This window comes from Cyprinus carpio, chromosome A1 (assembly GCF_018340385.1).
Source record: "Cyprinus carpio isolate SPL01 chromosome A1, ASM1834038v1, whole genome shotgun sequence".
In the NCBI taxonomy this organism is placed as follows: Eukaryota; Metazoa; Chordata; class Actinopteri; order Cypriniformes; family Cyprinidae; genus Cyprinus; species Cyprinus carpio.
In genome coordinates this window covers 35,148,266-35,168,266 of record NC_056572.1, presented here as the reverse complement: position 1 = coordinate 35,168,266, position 20,001 = coordinate 35,148,266, and the positions used below count along the sequence as shown (strand labels likewise).

General features: G+C 36.9%; 3 protein-coding genes across 3 annotated transcripts; all 3 read left to right on the top strand.

Annotated features, from left to right (window-relative positions):
* The first annotated feature begins 3,771 nt into the window (after window positions 1-3,771).
* On the top strand, window positions 3,772-5,483 carry LOC109074243 (CD209 antigen-like protein E). Its single transcript, XM_042764530.1, has 4 exons — window positions 3,772-4,222; window positions 4,331-4,434; window positions 4,502-4,605; window positions 4,912-5,483. The coding sequence occupies exons 1-4, from the start codon at window positions 4,027-4,029 to the stop codon at window positions 5,060-5,062; spliced, it is 555 nt and encodes a 184-aa protein (XP_042620464.1). The 5' UTR covers window positions 3,772-4,026; the 3' UTR covers window positions 5,063-5,483.
* Window positions 5,484-6,905: 1,422 nt separating this feature from the next.
* Window positions 6,906-8,791, top strand: LOC109065501 (C-type lectin domain family 4 member E-like). Its single transcript, XM_019082469.2, has 5 exons — window positions 6,906-7,063; window positions 7,418-7,762; window positions 7,865-7,986; window positions 8,054-8,157; window positions 8,242-8,791. Exons 1-5 carry the CDS (start codon window positions 6,964-6,966, stop codon window positions 8,375-8,377), a joined length of 807 nt encoding a protein of 268 aa, XP_018938014.2. The 5' UTR covers window positions 6,906-6,963; the 3' UTR covers window positions 8,378-8,791.
* A 4,490-nt stretch (window positions 8,792-13,281) lies between these two features.
* LOC109078854 (CD209 antigen-like protein E) lies at window positions 13,282-17,260 on the top strand. The gene is made up of 5 exons (XM_042764482.1): window positions 13,282-13,875; window positions 15,080-15,358; window positions 15,445-15,554; window positions 15,974-16,077; window positions 17,004-17,260. The coding sequence occupies exons 1-5, from the start codon at window positions 13,767-13,769 to the stop codon at window positions 17,137-17,139; spliced, it is 738 nt and encodes a 245-aa protein (XP_042620416.1). The 5' UTR covers window positions 13,282-13,766; the 3' UTR covers window positions 17,140-17,260.
* Window positions 17,261-20,001: the final 2,741 nt, after the last annotated feature.

The window sequence follows — 20,001 nt, the reverse complement described above, 5'->3', positions numbered from 1 at the left end:
AGCAGCTGAATGAACAGCTGAATGATCAGATAAACAGTTCTTGACATGCAGTACACACACAAACATACATAGACTACACAGAGAGACTCCTTGCTTCAATATATCCTCCGATTCTCCCTCCAGGTAGTCTTTGATGGCATTCTGTTGATTTTTACTGTCCATCTGGAGAAAGGCAGGCCCTGTCACCTCCCCACAGAATAACCCACGATGACTCTGTACCACGCTGAACCAATGTCCCTTACAAACTTCCACTTTATGTCCTCTTGGCGCTCCTGTTAAAAATAGAGAATACATACGTGTTGGGGGTATATGTGTCCACTAAAAATTATTTACCTCATCATTCTACATAACAATATTTATGATTTTAAACCACAAAAATGAATCAATATCTAAAGAAATGCTCTCACCATACCTCCATGCACCACTGCATGACTTATGTGGTCCTTCAAGTGAACTGTAACAAGTAATTTTCTTTACTGGTGAAACTGCAGCAGGGACCCCTTAACCCGGGAGAACTGCTCTGCATCAGGCTTGGACTGAAAATGTGTAGAATGCTGTAAAACATGACAAACAAACATTAGGTGATCTTTTCGTTAATATAGAAGAATACAAAGATAATTTGTGACATACACAGAGTTATCCAGCAAGACATTGTGAAATGATGCGGTTGCCCAACCAAGTTACTGTGCATGGGTACTGTGATCAGAGTATATCATTAACAGAGGTCATATGTATGTGAGTGTTATGTGTGTGTGAGTGTTTTGTGTGTGTGTGTGTGTGTGTGTGTGTGTGTGTGTGTGTGTGTGTGTGAGTGTTTGTGTGTGTGTGTGTGTGTGTGTGTGTGTGTGTGTGTGTGTGTGTGTGTGTGTGTGTGTGTGTGTGTGTGTGTGTGTGTGTGTGTGTGTGTGTGTGTGTGTGTGTGTGTGTGTGTGTGTGTGTGTGTGTGTGTGGTGTGTGTGTGTGTGTGTGTGTGTGTGTGTGTGTGTGTGTGTGTGTGTGTGTGTGTGTGTGTGTGTGTGTGTGTGTGTGTGTGTGTGTGTGTGTGTGTGTGTGTGTGTGTGTGTGTGTGTGTGTGTGTGTGTGTGTGTGTGTGTGTGTGTGTGTGTGTGTGTGTGTGTGTGTGTGTGGTGTGTGTGTGTGGTGGGGTCAGGTAAGTACATATGTGTGAGAGGGATGAAGTGTGTGTGTCTGAGTGGGTGAGATGAGTGTTATGTGTGGGGGGAAGGGTATAAAAATATTGCAAATTGATTCATAATTGATTTTATGTTGTAAGACTTGTGCCTTCTATCTATCTATCTATCTATCTATCTATCTATCTATCTATCTATCTATCTATCTATCTATCTATCTATCTATCTATCTATCTATCTATCTGTCTCTCTATCTATCTACACATGTATGTATGTATGTATATATGTATGTATTTGTGTGTGTGTGTACGCATGCATGCCACGAATACATACATACATATATACATACATGTGTGGATAGATAGACCCCCCCCCAACATAAAAACACTCATCTCACCCCCCACCCCCACCCCCAAACACACACACACGTCACTCGTGACAATCACACAAACACACACACACACACACACACACACACACACACACACACACACACACACACACACACATATATATAAGTATATTTGTTGCTAGCTAAGCAATAACGTGCCTGTGTGAAGTTGAAATTAAAAATACTTACTGTTGTTTATGCACACAAACGACGCACACATTCTTAAAGTTGTCAACGTTTTAAGTGTTGTTAAAGACCAAAGATAGTTCTTTTTACTTATCGACACGGCAAACAACAGCTTCTTTTTTAGCGGTTGGCAAACAATACAAATTATCTTCTTATCGATGCTTCTTGCTGTTTCAAAATGATTGAGAATGTGACGTATTTTGACATGGACGTGGTCTGTGACATCAAACTTGGATGTGGGCCGGGTTGGATGTCCACCGCAGGCTGCAGCGAGACGCTAAACAACTAATCAAGTCCTTCACACCAATTCAAAAAACAAAATGTATGTGTGCTGGAGCGGGGTTGGAACAAAACTCTGCAGAACTCTGGCCCTCCAGGAATTGAGTTGGACACCACTGCATTAAACCATAGTGTAAATCTACAGAGAGTTTGAACATGTGGGGAAAGTCTAAGTTTTCCTGTGTCTGATAATAAAACCATTTGCTGTGCAAGCACTATTTAAAAACAAGGTACACTTCCTGAGAGACCACAGCTCATCTGTGGACATACTGCAAGACATAAGAAAAAATAATGGAATCTGAGAAGATTTATGTACACAGAAATGTTAATAACACATCTGGACCTCGAACACACACAGCAAAAAATCCAGAGTGAAATCAACTCTGCTGGGAGTACATGTGAGACCACACTTAAGAGTGTGAAAGTGTTAAAATAGGAGTGTTAAATTAACACTGAATCAGAGTTAAAGTTAATGAGATAATTAAGTGATTAACTGAGTGATGATTGACCATTATTGACGAGACCTGATGTTAACAAGCAGAATCAACAAAGACAAAAATCACATTTTTTTATGTCACCATTATAGTGGTCAGTGTTTGCTTTAGTTGGGCTCTTGACTCTTGACTTTTTTAAAGTTAGATTTGGTTATAACTCAGTTGAAATAAAGAGACGAACAAAAATAAAAACATGATCATGTGATATTAATTATGTTTTTACATAATAAATATTTGACCTGAATCACTGAACTTATTTAAAGCCTAAAACAAAAAATATAAAAATTAGAAAACAAACTACTAAAAGTAGCAATGAAAACAAAAATAGAATAGTAAGAATAAAGGAAATTACTAAGACAATTCAGCTAATAATTTATTCATGCCGCAGTGCATCATGCAAGCCATGGATGAATTTTGATAGGTGGCACCCAGAATGCACTGCAACATGCTTTTTTGATTGTCACCGTCGTTGAGGTTCACAGGTTGATTCTTGATGTTTGCATGTCTAAATGAAAGACTCTTTTGAAAGATTTTGAACAAACAACTTTTAAGAAATTCAACAGATTGTATTTAAAATGCCAGCAATCCTATGCTGAAGAATCATTCGGCTGCAATAACCAACAATGAAAGTTTAACTCAGTGATTCAGGAAAACCAATATTTTTTGTTTGCCCGTCTGTTTTATAACTCCATTACAACAGCCAAACCAAATGTAATTTTAAAAACGTAAGGGTCAAGAGCCCAACTAAAGCAAACACTGACCACTATAATGGTGACATAAAAAAAATTGTGATTTTCGTCTTTGTTGATTCTGCTTGTCAATAATGGTCAATCATCACTCAGTTAATCACTTAATTATCTCATTAACTTTAACTCTGATTCAGTGTTAATTTAACACTTCTATTTTAACAATTTCACACTCTTGAGTGTGGTCTCACATGTACTGACGGAAATGCTCGAAAGCACAGTAAGCAGAACGTTTAATTTGAAGGAAAGATAGTGCGCAGAGTCACCACCAAACTGGCAAAGAAATGCTCGAAAGCACTGTAAGCAGAAAGAGTCACCACCAAACTGACGGAAATGCTCGAAAGCACAGTAAGCAGAACGTTTAATTTGAAGGAAAGATAGTGCTGCTAAAACTGAAAATTGCTTAGAAGGCTTGAATAACTGTTGTCAAGGAGCAATGAGACTATGTTTCTGCTTTTATATTTAAAGCATTAACAGAATATTTTTCTGTTTCTGCTTTTATACTTTTTTAAAGCACGTAATAGAGCACACTTTTAAATGGTTGAACTTTTTACTGTATAGGCCTAACATTTCTAGCTTTGTCGACGTAATAGAGCACACTTTTAAAAAGCACTGTCAGTTACTTACAAAGGTCAGTCTGAAATGTTAACAATCATAATAATAATTATCTAATAATAGTTAGTGAATTTTCATTAATTAATATTTGTGTGTTTTGGTCCTGTTTGTCAGGAGAAAGATGTCTGGTGTTGATCACAGTGTGTTTCCAGATTATTTGTGTTTTTCTGCTGATCAAAAACATAATGCTGCACATCACCATCACAGCAGACAGAGACCTGATAAAGAGTTACAAGAACACAGTTGAAGAGCTCAATCAAACCATCAACAGTTTACAGGACAATTACACTGATCTAATGACTGAAAAACACCAACTGCAGAACAACTTCAGCTCTTTGAGTCAGAAGAAACAAGAACTGGAGACCAGAGTCACTTTTCTGAGTGAGGGACTTAAGAAAGAAGCACTTACATATGTTTTTATGTTGTTGTTTCTTTTTTGTATCTTTAATGTACACAGTTTTATAAAGTGCATGTTTCTGTGTGGTTCAGGTAGGTTCTTCATGTCCACTGAGTTGAAGAGCTGGTCTGACAGCAGACAGTACTGCAGGGATCGTGGAGCTGATCTGGTCATTATCAACACTGAAGAGAAGCAGGTGAGTTTGTGTGAGTGTCTGTTAATGAATGAGAGAATCACACTTATTCCTGTTTGTCTTCACACAGAGGTTCATATCTTCATTAGTCAGTGAGAGAGTGTGGATTGGTTTGTCTGACAGAGAGCAGGAGGGAAACATGAAATGGGTGGATAATTCAACACTGAAACAAGGGTAAGAGCTAAAAATCAGTGTGTGTTCATTTTAGTCTTTGATTCTCATTATAAAATCACAACCTTCAGAAGAAAGCAGAAGAGAAAACTCTTCCACAAACAACACAAACACAAAGACATTTTAAATACTGTAAATTTATTTAAGAAAACTCTTCTTCTCTATTTTAATTTTCACTTCTGCTCCAGCTTCTGTACTACTTTAGTTTACTCTCGAAACGTGCTATTATACTGAGTATTGTTGATTCATAAATTGTGCTCCTGAAAAACTGAACCTCTGATGCTGAACTGAACCTCTGATGATGTTCAGGTTTTGGCTCAAAGGTGAGCCAAACAACTACGGTGGAAATGAGGACTGTATTCAACTGAATTTTAATAGAGGGAAGACGGGATGGTCACCGCTGAACAGCTGGAATGATATGATATGCTCTGAGAAGATAAAGGGGATTTGTGAGAAATAGAGTTCATCTCGTCTTGTGGTTTTGCTTCTGTTATCTAAATTAATCATTCTTATTGCAAACACATAAGTTCTGATTGAGGTCCCTGCCTTATAAAATAACAATCAGCTGATCTCAAATTTGTTAGAAGGAAAATGTCAAAATGTCATTGTCTTATCCAGTGATCTGGGACACAAAACCTCTGATGTGTTCATGTTTTGCTCCATCACAAGCAGCTCTATATTAATATGATCTTATTCTAGCTGTTATCATGAGTCTCATTTGTTGATCTGAAGTGTTGAGGAGACAATCACAGTAAACTACAGAAGTCTAAAGTGTCCAGATTACTCTGATTCACCCTCTTATTCTGATGTTGAGTGTCTGTGAAACTGCTTTCGAGTTGAATTGCTTTCTGTTTGAATAAAATGTTCAATTACTATCATTACCAGAGTAAACTGCATTTTCTGTTTTCATTTCATACTTCATTATTGTGTATCTGCTTTATTGCTCTGTTTCCTTCAGTCCAGCAGGAAGCAGCAGAGAGCAGGTTTATCAGACTGAACTGATCAGAGAGGAAGAGGAACATCAGAGCCAGCATTTTATTTCTACCAATTTATGGATATGTTTTATCTTTTAATCTTTAAATTAATTTCATAATTGAACATTAATGAATAAAAACTACAGATTATTTTGGTTTGAAGGGATAGTTCACCCAAAAAAGAAAATTAGCCCATAATTTACTCACCCTCAAGCCATCTTAGGTGTACATGATTTTCTTCTTTCAGATGAATCCAGACAGAGTTATATTAAAAAAATATCCTGGCTCTTCCTAGTTTTATAATGGCAATGAATGGGTGTTTTTTGTCAATTGTCCAAAAGAAGTCCCATAAAGCGCATCCATCTATTATAAAAAGTGCTCCACATGGCTCTGGGGGGTTAATAAAGGCCTCCTGTAGCGAATCCATGCATTTTTGTAAGAAAAATATTCATATTAAAAACTTTACAAACCGTAATCTCTAGCTTCCGCTAACTGTCATATTTGCGTTCATTCCGGTGGATGACGTAGTTGTAGCATAAGGTCCGGTGAGAAGTGATGAATGCAGAAATGCAGCGGAGAGAGCAAAACAAAACACTGACCATGAATTAGAAGTATGAAGATTTGTAAAGAAAAATGTCGGAGGATTTCGATAAAAGCCAAGAGGAGACTGGTTTTCCTTTGCTAAAGTAAGGAAACTCTGTTCCTGTAAACAAAGGTTGGTTCTCGCGAGACTAGCATATTCTCACCGGACCTTACGAGTTTCCAGGAAATAATGGGATCTGATGAACTTCTGCCATTCAGATCTCAACTACAAGTTATTTATTTATACCGTCTTAGTTAAAATGGCAGAACAGTGACACCTACTGACAAAATAAAATTATGAATATCCTCTTGTCACTCTCTGGTGTGCAATAGCTGTAAACAGGAAGTCATCATAACACAATTTCTATTTTCTACCATCATCTTCTCTGTCTCTTAATACTACAGTGGTGCAGATTAAAACATTATTAATTTTCATATTAATTCCAGTTCCAGTCACTTGTCATCAAGACAAAGGCCCAGTTAGGCCTGTTTCAGGGTGCTTGAGTCCACTTTGATGGTCACAGATTCCTCTTGTTGTATAATGTAGCTGTTAACATGATCACAGGAAAAACTACATATTCTTTGACAACATAAGGTTGAATATGCAATGTATATTCAATCATACAGTTATATGAGTTTACAGAGAGTTTTAGAATGAGAATGAAAGTCTCGATTTTTCTGAGGCTAAACTAATGAAACCACTTCCTGTGTAGGGTGTGCACTATTTAAAAACACGGTACACATTATAAAGATCATATCTCATCTGTGCACACATACTGTACTCTACTGTAAGTAAGAGGAAATAATGGAATCGGGGACCTTTTATGTATGCAGAAATATTAATAACAGATCTGGACCTCGAACACAGAGTCGCTGCAAGGTTGAAAAAAATGCTCGAAAGCAAAGTAAGCAGGAAGTTAAATTTGAAGCAAAGCTGGTGTCGCAGATGTTATCGCTAATGTTTGAGGGGATGAGAAATGGTTTTTTTTTAAATCAATCGTTGTTTTCTTAGAAACCATTATTTTCTGTTTATGTTTTCAGAATATATTCTTGTTTGCATATTTATTTTACCATATACAGTATGTTTTATGTTTACAATAATTCCAGATGTTTGTCATTATAAATGAACATGCTCTTTAAAAAGCCCCTCTATTTATCTATCAACCAAAGGTAGATTACTTACAGGTTGATGTTATATCTAAAAATATTAAGTAAATTTTCAATAATTAATATTTGTGTGTTTTGTTCATGTTTGTCAGGAGGAAGTAGATGTTTGGTGTTGATCACAGTGGGTCTCGGGCTCATTTGTGTTCTTCTGCTGGTCTTCATCATACTGCTGCACATCACCATCACAGCAGAGAGAGACCTGATAAAGAGTTACAAGAACACAGTTGAAGAGTTCAAACAAACCATCAACAGCTTACAGGACAATTACACTGATTTAACACAGAAGAACCTGGTGCTGGAGACTAAATACAAAGATCTCACTACTGAGAAAGACCAGTTACAGAGCAACTTCAGCTCTTTGAATCAGAAGAAACTGGAGCTGGAAAGCAGAGTAACATCTCTGAGTGACGAACTTCAGAAAGAAGAATCTAAACTGAGTCCGTACAAATTTGGCTTTGTGTTGTTTCTATACTTTTCGTTGCCTTTATGCATAGAGTTTATTATTATTTTTATCTTTATTGTTGTTGTGTTTTTATTAGGAAATCTGTGTGGTCCAGTTTGTTTTTTCATGTCCACTGAGTTGAAGAGCTGGTCTGACAGCAGACAGTACTGCAGGGATCGTGGAGCTGATCTGGTCATTATCAACACTGAAGAGAAGCAGGTGAGTTTGTGTGAGTGTCTGTTAATGAATGAGAGAATCACACTTATTCCTGTTTTTCTTCACACAGAGGTTCATATCTTCATTAGTCAGTGAGAGAGTGTGGATCGGTTTGTCTGACAGAGAGAACGAGGGCAACATGAAATGGGTGGATAATTCAACACTGAAACAAGGGTAAGTGTGCTACTGTACTTTGTGCAACTTTTTTATTTTTAGTTTTGTTGTTGATTAATAGAAAATCGGATACATGTTTTTCAGGTTTTGGCTCAATGGTGAGCCGAATAACCAAGGCGGAAATGAGGACTGTATTGAACTGATGCCTTCAAATCCTGTCCTGAACAACTGGAATGATCTTCCATGCTCAGTGGAGAGAAAATGGTTTTGTGAGAAATAGGGTTCATCCGACCTTTTTGTGGTTTTGCTTCAAAATAGTGGATATTCATAGGAAAGGAAAATGTAAAAATGTCATTATTTTTTATTGCTATAATAAACTCAAGGGCAATAAAACATTCACAGAAAACCACTGTGGATTTATTTGTTTTAGGGTTTTTCCTCATATTTTCATTTGAAATGAGACCATCACAATCTGAAGACACAACTCTTTCACACACACCACAATCAAAATAAAACTTTATTTTTCTGCACCTTCACTTTTGCTGTAGCTTCTGTGACAAGTTTACTTTTAACACATTATACAGATTTTGGTTTGAAGAAGAGCCAAATAGTGTAGGCAGAAATGAGAACTGTATTGAACTGATGGCCTCAGATAGATCCTTGTACGTTTTGATAATTTAATTTCCTATTTGAATGCAATAAAGAGAAATGGAAAAATGGCTCGTTTATTCGTTTTCCCGTTTAGTTTAACAAACGGAAAATGAGATTTTGGCTTGATTTCTCATTTTTTCGTTTGAGGTTTACAAATCGGTTTATGGCTTCAATATTTGATTGCACTTGTGGGCGGCGCTGAAACGCTCCTTTCATCTGATTGGTTGAATCGCTCCGCCCTCAGCACGGCCTTTTCATTCTTTCAGGCAGAATAAGAGTCAGTATGAGTGCAGCACTGTAATGTCTGAAACCACCACTCACTGTTAATTAGCGTAATATTTGAATCAGATGTTGCTGGGCACATAATTCATGCTGCTGCGACTTGCAAGTGACCCCTTTAAATTATTTCTGGATTATAGTATTGTATGAATATTGTCCCACTGATAAATACAATGCAAATAATTCTGTCTCCTTGGATAAAACTGAAGTGGAAATAATTTTCTTTTATTTAAATCAAGGCACTAGGTGTATGTGACATGAAAAATTTACCACTCTCGTCTTTTAATTCAAAAGGCTCTAGGTAGGTGTGTGTGACATTAATAAATAATTGTGAAAATTAATAAAGTTAAATTTATGAATTAAATTAGTAATATTAGTTTTATTACATACTAAATGGTTGATGTTTCTCTTCTTAGTCTTCTTTGTTGGGCTTGAGAAAGCCAACATATATTTAAACATTATTATTATTTATTATGAGAGTAATTGACACCGACTAGAACTTTGATGTTTCATCAAATTCAGCTCAGACCTTCAGACTCATCTGACTCGCGTTGCTGTACCTTCCCAAAAAATCCTAGTTATCTGAGTAATGAAGGCCTTAATACTTAATGACCACTAGAGGGGGCGACAGGTTTTAAAAATCCAGTCTACTCTTTTTCTGTTTACATCAGTTTAAATGACAAATAAATACATGAATTCCACGTGTACTGCCATGAATATGCCATATCTGTGTAAAAGAATAAACTTCACACTTCAGGCTGTACAACTACTTAAAACTTCCCATTCTGGCTTTTTCAACCTACCTCCAAATTTCTTTTAAGATATTGTTTATTCACACTGGTTTATGCATTTATTGTTTGTCCATCTGAAACTTATTTTTCATGAGCTGTATATTTTAAGATGTACTAGGTGTTGATAAATCACCTGCAGTGAATGTAAAGAGCTAATGTCAGGGCTCTCAGTCCTGCTCCTGGAGGGCCAGTGTCCTACAAAGTTTAGTTACCCCAAATAAACACACCTAAGCTAAGCAAGGTCTTCAGGATCAGGATGTCCAAGCAAGTGTGTTGGAACTGAACTCTGCAGAACATGGTTCTCCAGGTTCAGGACCGGGTTTTAAATCTATAAATGAATTTGCACAGTTGGGTGTCTGCATGCAGAGGTGTACGTCAGTAAGTACAATGGAAAATGAAATCTGTAAAAACTTTATTTAATCTTCACAAAACATGCAAACAAAACTGCAATGTTTTAGAAAACTATCACATTTGCACATACCCTGCTTGGACCTTACTGACTGAACAAATTTTACTGCAGGAAGTAGAAAAACAACCAAACTGTTCTACACAGAATTACACAACACTCTTAGTGACTTCAAGAACTTTGAATAGGGCTCATAGGCCTGCAACTTCTGTGATGACAAAATCTTCAGATCTGCATTCAGGGCACTGCCTTGAGATCTCCATCCACTGGTCAATACAGACCTTGCATCCCACCACACTCTTGCAGCATGAGCTGAATACAGGTTCTTCAATGATAGCTTGGGAGGGGGGGATATACCTTAGCTCAATGATAGCTGTATAATATAAAACAACTTTAACTACTGCAGCTGGTGCCAAATAAAAATGATTATGTTTTGGAAAACAGCAAGTCAAATGTAGAACAGAGGGACACACACTTGCACTGAATGAAGCATTGAATAGACTGAACATGAGCCATACCATGTTACTGTTTCAGTACCATATTTCTTCCTTCTAGTTTACTGTGCTTTGGTTAGGACATTTAAAGATGCAGTTTTTTTGGTGTGTGTACCTCTGCCTCCAACAGCTCCTCGATTTGCGATCCTGTAGATCAGTGTGATTGTCATGTAGGCTGTTGATGGCTTGATTGAACTCTTCAACTGTGTTCTTGTAACTCTTTATCAGGTCTCTCTCTGATGTGATGGTGATGTGCAGCAGTATGATGAAGACCAGCAGAAGAACACAAATATCTACTTCCTCCTGACAAACAGGAACAAAACACACAAATATCAATTAATGACAATTAACTGCACACACACACACACACACACACACACACACATATATATATATATACGTGTGTGTGTGTGTGTGTGTGTGTGTGTGTGTGTGTGTGTGTGTATTTTAAATAAGGCTCAAATCCACCTCTGATTTGCATAATATACAATTCAACAAAAATGTATATTCATTGATAGTCACGGCAACATTTCAACAATAAAAGTAGGCAAACAAGAACATATGCTGAAAAGTTCAAATAATTCCATGTTAATACATTTCAGAAAAAGCAGAAACACTTTCTGACTGTTTTTTGAACAGTCTTCAGCTGTAATAGTGAGTAACCTATAGGTTCATATCTTCATCCATCAAGGACAGAGTGTGGATTGGTTTGTCTGACACAGAGAATGAGGGCAACATGAAATGGGTGAATAATTCACCACTGAAACAAGGGTAAGAGCTAAAACACTTGATTTGTGTTTTTTTTTTTTTTTTTTTTTACAAAATGAGCAGTGGGACTATTACAGCTGAAGACGCACCTGTTCTGCAACCAACTTGAACTGCAAACACAATTGAGGGCCCTTCTTAAGAAAATGCTGCTGTAAAAATGTTTCCTTCACTTTTCTTCACTTTCACTTCTGTACTTTTAGCATACTCTTGAAACTTGTCATTGCGGTACTGTTGGCCCTTTCATGATATTGAATTTGGTATTTCTAATTTTTAGCTGCTTTCTGCTAAATTAATAAATATAAATGCAATTATCCCTATTGCTTAGATGCTGAATAAATCTTTGGTTCTGTTTTAATTTAAATAAGGGGTCTTATTAACAGAAACATTAACTGAATCTGACACGTGTTGTTCAGGTTTTGGGTTGATGGTGAGCCAAATGATAATAATGGAATTGAGGACTGCACTGAACTGAGGCCTGCAAAATGTCCTGTCTCTGTCTTGAGCAACTGGAATGATCTGCCATGCTCACTGAATATAAAAGGGATCTGTGAATGTTCCATCCCTAAATTTTGTAATATTTCATAGTGTTCACTTTTGTTATATTTTATAATTAATTTCTATTGTAATTGCATCATTTCTGATTGAGGTACATGCCATGTCACTGCCAGCTGATTTTATCGAATAAATCTCCATCATAATATCCGTTTTGTTTCACATGTCTGTGATGTACAACATGTAGGTATTCAGATGAAATTTAAAAATCCAGAGTGAAATTAACTCTGCTGGGAGTACATGTGAGACCACACTCAAGAGTGTGAAAGTGTGAAAGTGTTAAAATAGGAGTGTTAAATTAACATTGAAGCGGAGTTAAAGTTATTGAGATAATTAAGTGATTAACTGAGTGATGATTGACCATTATTGACGAAACCTGATGTTAACGAGCAGAATCAACAAAGACAAAAATCACAATTTTTTATGTCATCATTATAGTGGTCAGTGTTTGCTTTACATTTTAAATACAATCTGTGGAATTTCTTAAAAGTTGTTTGTTCAAAAATCTTTCAAAAGACTCTTTCATTTAGACATGCAAACATCAAGAATCAACCTGTGAACCTCAACGACGGCGACAATCAAAAAAGCATGTTGCAGGAGACTTGTGTTGCAGTGCATCATGGGAGCTCATGGATGAATTTTGATAGGTGGCACCCAGAATGCACTGCAACACAAGTCTCCTGCAACATGCTTTTTTGATTGTCACCGTCGTTGAGGTTCACAGGTTGATTCTTGATGTTTGCATGTCTAAATGAAAGAATCTTTTGAAAGATTTTTGAACAAAAAACTTTTAAGAAATTCCACAGATTGTATTTAAAATGCCGGCAATCCTATGCTGAAGAATCATTCGGCCGCAATAATCAACAATGAAAGTTTAACTCAGTGATTCAGGAAAACCAATATTTTTTGTTTGCCCGTCTGTTTTATAACTCCATTACAACAGCCAAACAAAATCTGGCTTTAAAATGTTAAGGGTCAAGAGCCCAACTAAAGCAAACATTGGCCACTATAATGGTGACATTAAAATAGTGATTTTCATCTTTGTTGATTCTGCTCGTTAACATCAGGTCTTGTCAATAATGGTCAATCATCACTCAATTAATCACTTAATTATCTCATTAACTTTAACTCTGATTCAGTGTTAATTTAACACTCCTATTTTAACACTTTCACACTCTTGAGTGTGGTCTCACATGTACTCCCAGAGTTAATTTCACTCTGGATTTTTTGCTGTGTAAATGTAAACTAAACACTAATAAACTCACAATATCCAGTTTTTCATATAATGAATAAGAGTATTTTTTCACATTTATATCAGCTATTGTATGTATTCATATACTATCTTAGTAAATAAATGGCAGAACACTGACCTCTACATATACACTGAGTAAATGCCTATGCGAATATCCTGTTGCCACCCACTTGTGTGTAAACTGAAACATGAAGGCATCTTTTGAAGCCATTTTTCCTAGCATCATCCTCTCTGTCCCAGCTTAAAAACATCATTCATTCCCTTCCAGTTTATTGCCATCAATACAAAGGTCCAGTAAGGCCTGTTTTAGCGTGTCTGAGTCTGTATGCAGAGAGTTTCAAAGTACTCTGCGTCTAAATTAATGAAGCCACTTCCTGTTTAGGGTTAGTCCTATATTTAAAAGACAAGAGAAACCGTTCCTATCATTCAACCACAACTCATCTGTGAACACATGCTGCAGGACATAAGAGCGAACTATGGAATTAGAAGCCATTTATGAAAATACTGAAAATGAAGATATGAAGGACACATGTGCACCTCAAATACAGAGTCGCTGCCAGGATGAAGGAAAAGCTCAAAAGCAAAGTAAGCAGAAAGTTTCATTTGAAGCAGAAATGGAAATGAGGAATGATAAACAAAAAACAGTCAGAAAGTGTTTCTGCTTTTTATGGAATGTATTAACATGGAATTATTGAAACTTTTCAGCCTATGTTCTTGTTTGCCTACTTTTATTGTTGAAATGTTGCCGTCATTATCAAAGAATATACATTTTTGTGGAATTGTAGATTATGCAAATCAGAGGTGGATTTGAGCCTAATCCAAGTAATAATTCAAAGTAGTTTCAAGTTCAGTTCAATTCAAGTTTATTTGTATAGCGCTTTTTACGATACAAATCATTGCAAAGCAACTTTACAGAAAATTAAGTTTCTACAATGTTTAGTAGTAGCTTATCAGTGATGACTGTCAGTTTAGGTGCATACAGCAGAAATGTTCGTCAATAAATCAATAAAAAAGACGTAAACAAACAGACGATTAACACTATTAACAGCAATTATGCAATCAAACTTATAGCAAAATGTGGTAGTTCTGTATGTTGTCTCTGGGTTAGCATCATCTGAGTTCCTCTGAGGGGTTTTCATCATCTCTTCTCAGGTGTTCTGGATCCAGACTGGAACTTGTGTAAATCCCGTGGCAAAACAGAGAAACAAATAGAGACATCATTAGCGTAGCTGCTGTTCCAGCCAAGTAAAATTAATTAGTTTAACCCAAGCTAAAGAATAATCATGCGCATTTGATCAGATATAACTGCAGTCCAAAATTATGAGATGCATTATTTGAATGCTTGGCCAAAGAGGTGTGTTTTTTAATCTAGATTTAAACAGAGAAAGTGTGTCTGAACCCCGAACATTATCAGAAAGGCTATTCCAGAGTTTGGGAGCCAAATGCGAAAAAGCTCTACCTCCTTTAGTGGACTTTGCTATCCTAGGTACTACCAAAAGTCCAGTGTTTTGTGACCTTAGGGAGCGAGATGGATTGTAGCGTTGTAGAAGACTAGTAAGGTACGCAGGAGCTAAACCATTAAGGGCCTTATAAGTGAGTAATAATATTTTGTAACTGATACAGAACTTAACAGTGAATTGTCATTAATTGATATTTGTGTGTTTTGGTCATGGTCACGCATTTATATTAAATGTATTAACATGGAATTATATTTTACATTTTCAACATGATCTTTTTTGAATATGAAGGGTATTAATTGATATTTGTGTGTTTTGTTCATGTTTGTCAGGAGGAAGTAGATGTTTGGTGTTGATCACAGTGGGTCTCGGGCTCATTTGTGTTCTTCTGCTGGTCTTCATCATACTGCAGCACATCACCATCACACCAGAGAGAGACCCGATAAAGAGTTACAAGAACACAGTTGAAGAGTTCAATCAAACCATCAACAGCTTACAGGACAATTACACTGATCTAATGACTGAAAAACACCAACTGCAGAACAACTTCAGCTCTTTGAGTCAGAAGAACCTGGAGTTAGAGACTGAACTAAGGAAATTATCAAGACGAGGTTTGTACAAATCAATTTATAGTTTCACTTTACAACACAACTAATCAATAAAATTGTATTTGTTTGTTGTATTTGTTCATTGAAAGGTAGTGGCATGCTTTTCATGTCCACTGAGTTGAAGAGCTGGTCTGACAGCAGGCAGTACTGCAGGGATCGTGGAGCTGATCTGCTCATTATCAACACTGAAGAGAAGCAGGTGAGTTCAGTGGCAAATGCAGCTAGTTCAAGGCAATTAACTAGCTGCATTTGTATACCGTTGTTGTTCTCTTGTTGATCTGATTGTTTCTACTGTTCTCATTTGTAAGTCGCTTTGGATAAAAGCGTCTGCTAAATGATTAAATGTAAATGTAAAATTATGTTGTGAATTAACATATATTTCAACACACATACAAATAAGTAATAATAACAATAATAATAATAATAATAATGTCACCAATGTCTCGTATTTAATCTTTATAACTGCTTGAATAATCAGTGCCCACAATAATATATATTTCATTTATTCTTATCCATTATCAGGTCATCTGAGATTAGTTTTAATTGACTGACAGATTACAAAGAAGAAGACCAATGTAATGGCGATTCTCACTCTTTTCTTGTTTTAAACACAAACAGAGGCTTGTATCTACTTTATTCAAAGAGACTGTGTGGATTGGTTTGTCTGACAGAGAGCAGGAGGGCAACATGAAATGGGTGGATAATTCACCACTGAAACAAGGGTAAGTGATAAGAGGTTTTCACACTTCAAATAGGGTCATTCTAAACTCTGTTTAACATTTTACACTGCTCATAATTTACCTGGCTTATGAATTTATTTTGAGATGACATTTCACACTGTACATTCCTAAACCCAGGTTAATGCTCTTATTTGATATTTACTGTGTGAATGGCACGCAACCTGTTTATGTAAAGGCTCTAGCATACCGCATCCTCATATTATAGCCTATATTGCAGCTGTATTATGAAGATTTACCTGCAGTCTTTTCAGATTATAAGTGTATAAAATTCACATATTTTTTGTCACTATTTTTTCCCTCAAAAGGATTTTACTTGAGATGTATCTAGTTAAACGCAGTGTGAATAGCTCTGAACACTCTAACTCAGTGGTTCCCAACCTCGTTCCTGGAGGACCCCCAACACTGCACATTTTGCATCTCTCCTTTGTCTGACACACCCAGTTCAGGTCTTGGAGTCTCTACTAATGAGCTGATGATCTGAATCAGGTGTGTTTAATTAAGGAGACATGGAAAACCTGCAATTTTGGGGGGCCTCCAGGAACGTGGTTGGGATTCACTGCTCTAACTCAGGGGTGTCAGACTCAATTCCTATAGGGCCGGAGCCCTGCAGAGTTTAGATTCAACCCTAATTAAAGACACCTGATCCAACAAATCAAGTCTTTGTTTGGCTTATTTGAAAACTACATGGTATGTGTGTTGGAACAGGGATGTAACTAAACTCTGCAGGGCTCTGGCTCTCCAGGAACTGAGTTTGACACCCCTGATCTAAAACAACTGTGAAACCTTTGCATTGGTTTTGTTTTTAATAAACGTGAGTGAGTGAGTGAGTGAGTAGGTTATAGAAAAGGTGAGTGAGTGAGTGAGTGCTGTATCTGCTCAGGAACTGAAACTGCTTGTATGTAATTCAGGTTTTGGGAAAGTAATGAGCCGAATGATGCGGGTGGAAATGAAGACTGTATTGAACTGAATCCTGCAAAATCTGTCCTGAACAACTGGAATGATATCCCATGCACAGATGAGAGAAAATGGATCTGTGACAATTAGTGTGACAGGTTTAGCGTTTTGGATGTTTGCTTATATATTTGTGTACATCTCAAAGGGGAAGATCCTTGGTGTTGCATTACCGCCATCTCCTGGAGCTATAGTTACTTCACATGTAAATCAAATATTTAAATCATATCCCTCTCCCACTCCAATCCAATACTCTCCGTGTGTTTTATCATGACCATCCTTTGTAATTCATATTTTGCGCAATAAACACTTATCAGGTCATCTGAGATTAGTTTTAATTGACTGACAGATTACAAAGAAGAAGACCAATGTAATGGCGATTCTCACTCTCTTCTTTTCTTGTTTTGTTTTAAACACAAACAGAGGCTTGTATCTACTTTATTCAAAGAGACTGTGTGGATTGGTTTGTCTGACAGAGAGCAGGAGGGGACATGAAATGGGTGGATAATTCACCACCTGAAACAAGGGTAAGTGATAAGAAGTTTTTTCACACTTCAAATAGGGTCATTCTAAACTCTGTTTAAACATTTTACACTGCTCATAATTTACCTGGCTTATGAATTTATTTTGAGATGACATTTCACACTGTACATTCCTAAACCCAGGTTAATGCTCTTATTTGATATTTACTGTGTCAATGGCACGCAACCTGTTTATGTAAAGGCTCTAGCATACCGCATCCTCATATTATAGCCTATATTGCAGCTGTATTATGAAGATTTACCTGCAGTCTTTTCAGATTATAAGTGTATAAATTCACATATTTTTTGTCACTATTTTTCCCTCAAAAGGATTTTACTTGAGATGTATCTAGTTAAACGCAGTGTGAATAGCTCTGAACACTCTAACTCAGTGGTTCCCAACCTCGTTCCTGGAGGACCCCCAACACTGCACATTTTGCATCTCTCCTTTGTCTGACACACCACCCAGTTCAGGTCTTGGAGTCTCTACTAATGAGCTGATGATCTGAATCAGGTGTGTTTAATATTAAGGAGACATGGAAAACCTGCAATTTTGGGGGGGGCCTCCAGGAACGTGGTTGGGATTCACTGCTCTACCTCAGGGGTGTCAGACTCAAATTCCTATAGGGCCGGAGCCCTGCAGAGTTTAGATTCAACCCTAATTAAAGACACCTGATCCAACAAATCAAGTCTTTGTTTGGCTTATTTGAAAACTACATGGTATGTGTGTTGGAACAGGATGTAACTAAACTCTGCAGGGCTCTGGCTTTCCCAGGAAACTGAGTTTTGACACCCCTGATCTAAAACAACTGTGAAACTTTTGCATTGGTTTTGTTTTTAATAAACGTGAGTGAGTGAGTGAGTGAGTGAGTGAGTGAGTGAGTGAGTGAGTGAGTGAGTGCTGTATCTGCTCAGGAACTGAAACTGCTTGTATGTAATTCAGGTTTTGGGAAAGTAATGAGCCGAATGACGCGGGTGGAAATGAAGACTGTATTGAACTGAATCCTGCAAAATCTGTCCTGAACAACTGGAAAATGATATCCCATGCACAGATAAGAGAAAATGGATCTGTGACAATTAGTGTGACAGGTTTAGCGTTTTGGATGTTTGCTTATATATTTGTGTACATCTCAAAGGGGAAGATCCTTGGTGTTGCATTACCGCCATCTCCTGGAGCTATAGTTACTTCACATGTAAATCAAATATTTAATTCCTTTCCCGCTCCTACTGCAATCCAGTATATTCTTTGCTCCACTCCCTGTTTATTCTCTCCGTGTGTTTTATCATGACCATCCTTTGTAATTCATATTTTGCGCAATAAACAAGTACATGTTCTACAGTCTCAGGTTTTTGGCACTAATCACAAAGTCATGTTGGGTGTTTCTCTATAATATGAAGTGTATTTAATTTATGATGTCCTAGAGTATCACTTTTTACAGTGCATTGCTATGGCCTGTTTGTGGCCCAGATCTGGCAAACAGGGGCCGGTTGCATCAGCTGGACGTACACCTGGTCGTAAGACTAGGCCGGACGTAAAATGCACTTTAAGTCATGCGTAGAATTGATACCCGTTGCACCATCTCAGCATAGTGCTATGTCTGAGACTAAATCTTACGCCTAGTGTTAGGTTGGTGTAAAGTGAAAAGTCATGATTTGCTCAGACATTATTTGTTTTTAGGATTCATGTCTGTTAGTTAATTCTTACTGCAGATGTGAACTGTAATGTTTATGGTCTTTTCGGGCAGGATAAGCGATATCGCGAAGCTCGGTGTAGAATATAGCCTATACCACATTGTCGACAGTAACTGAATACAAAATATATTTCTGTACAGCATGTAATAATTATGCAGTAAAATATTACATATGAACTGGGATTATTAAAAGAAACTGAACCGTTTGACATCTGCTTTGAAGGACAGTGTAAATGCTTGGAAATGTTTCATGTCTTTAATTCTATTCATTATTTGTAGCGTGCCTGCCATCCAATAGTCACAATAAGTTTTGTGCTTTGTTACTTTTAATCAGAAACAAAAGCCCATAGTTCAGTAGTAGCTGAATATCAGACAAAACAAAAAACAAAAACAAAGAAAGATATCTTCATGATGTTCAGTCAAATGTTTCATAAACAGAAAGTGTAAGCTAATTTGCTATCGCAAGCTTTAAATTCAGCATTGCACTTATGTTTCTATGAAACACGATTGCAATTATTTAAAATCAAATTACTTTGAATTTTTAAAAGATTCAAGAGACCTTAGCTCTTTGAGGACTTGGGATTTGACTTGAGACTTGCTTGTGACTTGAAAGGAATGACTTGGTTCCTCCTCTGCTAAAATCAGCTGATGAGTTTATGGATGGAATAAACATATTGCAGGAATTTTACTTTCTGACCCCTGGTCTATCCACCTCTGTCTGTAATATATCTGCATATTTTAGA